The sequence below is a fragment of the Peromyscus maniculatus genome, chromosome 6 (genome assembly GCF_049852395.1).
Source record: "Peromyscus maniculatus bairdii isolate BWxNUB_F1_BW_parent chromosome 6, HU_Pman_BW_mat_3.1, whole genome shotgun sequence".
Lineage (NCBI taxonomy): Eukaryota > Metazoa > Chordata > Mammalia > Rodentia > Cricetidae > Peromyscus > Peromyscus maniculatus.
In genome coordinates, this window is record NC_134857.1 from 70,202,193 (window position 1) to 70,209,362 (window position 7,170).

The following is a 7,170-nucleotide window of genomic DNA, read 5'->3' on the forward strand; positions in this document are numbered from 1 at the left end:
TCACAGCACTCTGATCGCTCCGGTTTTCTTTTGATGACCTTCCCAGGGAATCGCTGTGTGAAAGGGGACTCTCTCAGCCTGAAGGGAGAAACGGTCAATGACTGCCATGCAGAAATCATCTCCCGGAGGGGCTTCATCAGGTGAGCAAGGTGGTTGAAGCCATTTAGCTGTTGTGGGGCCCTCCCGACTCCCAGTCCACTCACCTTGAAACCCCAGCAAATCGTCAGCAGTCAGTCCCTTTTGTGACCTGGCTGCATCTTTTCAAAACAAAGTGACCTCTGCGTCCTCAGGCCTTAGGAACGAAGCAGCCTCTTCTTCCATGTGAGAACGTGTGCTCAACCTCTGTCCCTGCCAGCTGTCTTCTCGGGGTCACCTTTAATTTATGAAGGGCAAGAGTCAAGGAGAAGCAGCAGCTAGCCCTGTTAGGTCTTGAATCAGTCTATTCTGCCTGGAATCCTGGGTGGCTGCCCCAAAGGCTACCTCTTATGAAATGCAGAGGTCTCCTGCAAAGAACTTGCCAGTTCCTCTTCCACCTGAGAAGCTGGAAGCTGTGTACCATGGAGGCCTTTCCTTCCCTGGACTCGAACCAAGGGCAGAGTGTGGAGGTGTGTTCACTGCCCGGACTCGAGCCGCCTCCTAGCCAGCTTTCTTTCGGTAGGTTTCTCTACAGCGAGCTAATGAAGTATAACCAGCATACTGCCAAGAACAGCATATTTGAGCTTGCCAGGGGAGGAGAGAAGCTCCAGATAAAGAAGACAGTTTCTTTTCATCTCTACATCAGGTCTGTACCCCTGGCTTGGATGTCCCTGTGTTCCTCTGGCTCCAAGCCCCGACCTTGTGCCGTAAGCCATGTCCGCTCTGTGTCTGAGGTGCACGCCCAGGTGGCAAAGGCAGTCCTGCCGCCCACTACCCAGCTAGGCTTAAGGAAGTACCCCTGGCTTGGATGACAGGTGGTTTCAAGGCCCATGAGTTGGAGGGAGATCTATGGGGGGGTCTTAACTAATGCCCTTGTTGGCAGCACGGCGCCATGTGGAGATGGAGCCCTCTTTGACAAGTCCTGCAGTGACCGTGCTGTGGAAAGCACAGAATCCCGCCATTACCCTGTCTTTGAAAATCCCAAGCAAGGCAAGCTTCGGACCAAGGTGGAGAATGGTGAGTGACAGGCGACCTCCCAGGACCACCTGTGGGCAGCAAGGCAGCAGCGTGTACATGGTGGAGAGCAGGTTCTGTGTGGAAGCCTGTAGCCTGGGAGAGCAGGGCATCTCCAGGCTGCGTAGGAGGCAGAGGGGTCCATGGAGCCCCAGGAAGAGTCCAGCTAAACATAAAATGAGAGCCGCCCCCCTGTGTCAGTGGTCATGGGAACGAGGTGTGCAGAAACGAAGAGAATGGATGGGAGGCGGGGTCCACTGAGCTGACGGGTGATGCCAGCGTCCTGAGCTCCTGCTGAGGCTCTGCCCTGCCCTCCAGCATCCTCTCTTCTGTCAGCCAGTGTCTCCTCACATCACCCTTCACGCCTCACTGTCATCCAGATGGTCCTCAGACAGTAATCAGGTCCCTTCCCCGAAGGGTGGACACAGCCACCATACAGCCCATGCTCTGCTCCCAGAGGCTCACCTAAGGAGCGAGGTGTCTGTCCACAGAAACGCATGAACAGGCGTGCTTATGGTAACAGTCCCAGTGGCTAGAGTGGACCGAACACAGGTACCCATACCCGGATAAATGGCTAAGTAAAATGTGATCTATCCATACAATGGGATATTATCTGCCATAGAAAGGAATGAAGTCTTGAGACCTGCCACAGCATGGACCTTGAAAACATGCTAGCTGAAAAACAAGTCACAGAAGAACATTTGTCATATGATTTCATGTCCTAAAGGGGCAGAGTAGAGAGGTCCACAGACAGATCCGGGAGTGGGGAGTTGCCGGGCAAGGGACTTGCTGGTGTCAAAGGTTTCTTTGCAAGGTGACATGATGCTCAACAACTGATTGTAATGACGGAACAGGTGTGAAAACACTTGTGTGTTTTAAGTGGGTGGATTGCGTGGTGTGGCATATGAATGGTAGCTCCATACAGCTGTTCAGAAACAATACCAAACCAGCCGGGCATGCAGCACACTCCTAGACTTGGGAGGCTAAAGCTGGAGGATCAAACATTTATGCTTGGGGTATACAGCAAAACTGTCTCAAAAACCCCCAAGGTTTGGGAGGTGGCCTGGTTGCTAACATGTCTGCTGTGCTACAGCACAGAGACTTGAATTCCGATATCCAGAACCCAGCCTCGGCAGCGCACACCTGTGGGGCACATAGTAGGTGCTGTAAAATATGCACAGTTAATGGCCTATGCCTCGGGAGTGCACATAGTGTGCCCGGGATGGGGTTTGGTCCAGTGGCCTAAGTCGGGCCAACTCAAGTCTCTCATGCAGGGGAAGGCACCATCCCTGTGGAGTCCAGTGACATTGTGCCCACGTGGGATGGCATCCGGCTTGGGGAAAGACTCCGTACCATGTCCTGTAGTGACAAAATTCTCCGCTGGAACGTGCTGGGCCTGCAGGGGGCACTGTTGACTCACTTCCTGCAGCCTGTGTACCTGAAATCTGTAACGCTAGGTAAGGGACTGTCTCTGGGAGCTGAACCCATCTGTCCTCGGCTCAGATCCCAGCAACCTCTAGGCCATGTTGTCCTGTATTCCTGTTCCTCCCTTCCCAAGTAGGAACGGGGTCTGAGTGCCCAGTCTGCTGTGGCAGGGAAGGTGGGCATGGGCAGCAGATTGAGGGAAGCCGTGCCGGACTGGGTCTCGGGACGCGGTGAAGCCTCTTAGAGCCCCCCTGTCATCTTCTCTCAGTCCTCTGCCTTAGGTCCTTGTGTTTTGTGTGTAGGCATTTGATGTCCTGGTGTCTTGTGTGGCCACAGTCAGGTGCTTCCCATCAAAGGAGCGATTTTCCCGTCCTGACGACGGTTTCTCCCAGCTCCTGTGTGCCTCTGCCTCTGGGGAGCGTTTGTGCAGACCCACGCGCAAACTGGCTTTTCTTCTCACCCAGGTTACCTTTTCAGCCAAGGGCACCTGACCCGTGCTATTTGCTGCCGCGTGACCAGAGATGGGAAGGCATTTGAGGACGGACTGCGCTACCCCTTTATTGTCAACCACCCCAAGGTGCTCTGACCCCATTCTGTTCGCACCTGACACATACCTCCTCCTCCTCCTTCTACAAAACTGCACTGTGGAAAGAGGAGCCGTTGCTGGGTTCCTTCCTCCCTTTGGGTGTCTGGGCTTGACCTCTCAGTCTGAAGTCAGTCTGAACCGTGGTGAAGTCAGTCAGCTCTCAAGGGCAGTGATCAGGGTCTCATCCTCCTTACCCACAAGTGTTCATCCCTGCTCCCAAATGTTTGCTCGGAAAGGGTCCCCTTGCTTCCATCCCTCTCATGGGTTCCTAGGTCGGCCGAGTCAGTGTGTACGATTCCAAAAGGCAATCCGGAAAGACCAAGGAGACAAGCGTCAACTGGTGTTTGGCCGATGGCTACGACCTAGAGATCCTGGATGGCACCAGAGGCACTGTGGATGGGTAAGGAGGTGGGATGGCACAGGAGAGGCCCAGCCAGGCTTGCAGCCAGACTCCCAGGGCCAGGCCCCTGCCTGCTAGTCTCCAGAGTTAAGGGGCGTCCACCTTCTGCAAAATTCACACCTTAGCCCTCCCCTCACCTGCTTCCAGATGAATAACCAGTGCCTCTCTTTCCCTAGACCAGGGAAGGAGTTGTCTCGGGTGTCCAAGAAGAACATTTTCCTTCAGTTTAAGAAGCTCTGCTCCTTCCGTGCCCGCAGAGATCTGCTGCAGCTCTCCTACGGTGAGGCCAAGAAAGCTGCCCGTGACTACGAGTTAGCCAAGAACTACTTCAAGAAGAGCCTGCGGGACATGGGCTATGGGAACTGGATCAGCAAACCCCAGGAGGAAAAGAACTTTTATCTCTGTCCAGTACCCAATGACTGACAGCGGGGGGTGTTTCTCATGGGGTCAGAGGGAGTTCATGACATTCCTCATCACATTGGGCCAGAGTTTGGGGGCTTTTTTTTTAAACCCCTCCCCAACCCCCCTTTTTTTAATGGAGGAACCATAATAGATGGTACCAAGACCTTTGGTTCCTATTTATCCTGCTTGCTTGGGGATTTCGAGGTGGGGTCTGGTCAAGCCCCCCCACTTCCCAAGCAAAGAGTCAGATTAAAGGAAGGGGGCACTTTCCATTCCACGTGTAGTGTAGCCAGTCCCTGATCCCTGCAGCCTGTCCCTTGGAGTTTAGTTTTGTGGAGGTGTCTCATCTCCTTTCCCATTGCTACACTGACCTCTTGTGGATGTGGTCATGTCCCCGTCAGTTCTGTGTGAATCACGTCAGGGACGAACCATCTCACCTCTGTAGATCTGCAGCCCCTGGTCCTCCTACGATTCCTTCCTGTGGTGAGGTTTCTCCTTCCCCACCCCAGAGGGCGAAGAGGTGAACATGAATGGTTGTGACATGTTCACATGGGCAGGAATTGGAACTGCTCAGGGGTCGCAGGACAATGGGAATGTGGTTGGGACAGGCAAACCCTGCCCAGTAACAGGCCGTGCTGGCCAGCCAAGGAACTGCCCTTCCCGGGCAGCAGGGAAGTGGAGAACCGGATGTGGGACTGGAGAAGGTGCCCCAGGGGACCCACAGAGCACTGATCAGGCTGCACCAACATTCCTTGGAATGTAGCCACACTCTGTCTGCCCTTCCAGAAAGCATTCCCAGAATCTGGCTCTGCCCACGTGGGGTGTGGGGCCACAGACCCCAGCTATTTGTGAGAAGCTGAGGACAAGTCATGGAGGGTAGATCCTCTGTGCAGACTGAACAAGAGTAAATGCTAAGCATCATGACGGCGAGGTCACTGTCCACTTGGGACGCCTCTCGCGGCGCTGTTAGCAGCAGAAGTTGACAAAGCCTTGTGTAAAATTCATAGTTCTAAAAGGCCAGAGGTGTGGATTCTGGACTGCATTACAGACTTGAGATACAAATATATTTTTCCATTAGTGAATGTACTTTCATTTTACCAGATGGCTTCAGAGGCTGGCACGGGCCGGGCACAAGGCACCGCGCTCTCCTGGCCTGCCCCACCCCTTTGGAGATCCTGATATATGTGTAGGGCGGTGTTGCAGGTGACAGGGCAGGCTAGCCTCCCGCTCTGGGGTGAGCTTGGACTCCTCCCCCTGACATTGAATTGTGGGTATGTAGGAACCTTAGCCTCTGTGGAGTCTGCCCCTAGCACAAGTCAAGCAGACAGCTAGACCCTGCTCCGTTCTGCCCCATGGGACCAAGCCCACGCCTCTCCTCTGAATGGTGTGGCTCCCTCGGGAATAGCTGTGTCCGCGGTTTCCCACACTCCCTTGCTCACCCCCCCACCCCCACCCCCGCTGCCTGGCTCCCCCCTCTGGCCCACTGCCAACAGCAACCATATCATATATTTGCACTTCGATTCTAACGGCTACTGTCTCCTCAACCTGTGATCCAACCTGACTAACACAAGAACCTGTGTTTAACAATACACTGGGGATGTCTTTGCACACCACCACATTTTCCTATGGAACTGCTAGTGTCTGCGGTAGTGAGGGTCTGCCTGCAGATTTGCAAAGTAGCACCACGTCTGTGGAGTCAGCCGGAGGCATGTTACCTTCTGGCACCTGCATCTGAAGCCGAGCCCTTGTGGCCTCTGGGCCTGGGCAGGTCAGGGGATTCTCTCCGCTGATTGCTTTGGCTCCCCTGGTCCTTCCTGAGTGGTCATTCGGCAGAGCTGATTCAGCAGCCGCCTCCTCAACAGGCACACCGGGCACTCCAGACCAGAGCCCTCTCTACCCTCGAGATCCTGCCTGGCAAACCTTTGGTTCTGGGTTTCTCCGCAGATGGAGGAGAGCAAGGCATCCCCCCATCCTTTGGGCCTGCTGAAGTGAACCACTGGCACCCACCCCCTGCCTCCGTGGCCCACTGGGCAGAGGGGCAGAGCTTCCGCCATGTTTCTCCCCTCTTTGTGGTCATTATTTTAAGAAGCAGGGCCTGCCTTCCACACCGTTTCTAATAATTTCTGTAGTTGATTTGTCTGAACTGTCTTGCATTCTTTGAATAATCACGTGTAAGAATTGTCAATGCTTGAAACTATTTCCTGTACTCAAGTTGAAGGGGTTTTTGTTGGCCTTGGGGTTTTGGCAGTGACCCCCAAGAGCGGAGTGGGGAAGAGGCCAGGCGTAGCCTTGGCGCTGCGATGGATACAGCCCCTTCTCGTGTCCCTTAACAAATGACAGTATACATTCCTCAGAAATAAAAACACAGAAGCAACAGGACTGTTAGGAAGTTTCGTGTCATGGTTGCTTGGGGGAGGTGAGAGTGAGGACAGAGAGACCCGCGACACCTCAATCTTTGGCCACAGCTGTCTCGGGGTCCCCGCTGCTGCGGCAGTCCGACTGGGTGGGAAGGTGGTGTGTCCATGGGTTGGCTGCGTCCTCAGCACTGTGCCCAGCTTCGCACCACCGCTCCCCATCCGCGCCCTCCATCTCATTCCCTGTTCGCAGGGGCATCAGCAAAGCCCCAAATGAAGAGATGGCACCGGGAACTGTCACAAACCACTGTCCGTGCTGGCCTCACCCGGGTTTTCCTCCCCACAAGCGTTCAGCCGGTACTGTGCCGTTTGGAAGGGAGTCACGGCTGGGAACCAGGATGGGTTCGAGCACATCTCTCTTTTTTTTTTTTTTTTTTTTTTTTTTGGGGGGGGGGTTTTCGAGACAGGGTTTCTCTGTGTAGCTTTGTGCCTTTCCTGGAACTCGCTTTGGAGACCAGGCTGGCCTCGAACTCACAGAGATCCGCCTGCCTCTGCCTCCCGAGTGCTGGGATTAAAGGCGTGCGCCACCACTGCCCGGCTCAAGCACATCTCTTAACTTTGTGGATGGCCTCCAAAGTCTCCCTCTTCAATTTCCAAGAAACTCATCTCTTCCTACATAGTAACTTACTCCAGAGTTCCTGGAAGACCCATCTTGGGCCTTTCCATAGTAACGCCATACCTGAGGACATTGAGTGACAGCCCCTTCCTCATCCTTTAGACAGATGGGACAACTGAGGTCAGAAGAGCCAGCGACACGTTTTGGGGCACAACCTCAAGACCAGGACTTTATGTGG

The 7,170-nt window shown here is 54.3% G+C and overlaps 1 protein-coding gene across 7 annotated transcripts in view; it reads left to right on the forward strand.

The window, feature by feature from the left end:
- Positions 1–6,351, forward strand: part of Adar (adenosine deaminase RNA specific) — a 42,922-nt gene extending 36,571 nt beyond the window's left edge. For 6 of the 7 annotated variants that reach the window (XM_076573708.1, XM_076573706.1, XM_076573707.1 and 3 more), the window contains 7 exons: positions 47–140; positions 659–781; positions 1,019–1,152; positions 2,424–2,606; positions 3,039–3,151; positions 3,433–3,560; positions 3,737–6,351. In XM_076573708.1, coding sequence (XP_076429823.1) covers positions 47–140; positions 659–781; positions 1,019–1,152; positions 2,424–2,606; positions 3,039–3,151; positions 3,433–3,560; positions 3,737–3,983 — 1,022 coding nt within the window. In that variant the 3' untranslated portion in view covers positions 3,984–6,351. The remainder of the gene's footprint in view (positions 1–46; positions 141–658; positions 782–1,018; positions 1,153–2,423; positions 2,607–3,038; positions 3,152–3,432; positions 3,561–3,736) is intronic. The other variant, XM_042279397.2, reaches the window with a different exon arrangement.
- Positions 6,352–7,170: the final 819 nt, after the last annotated feature.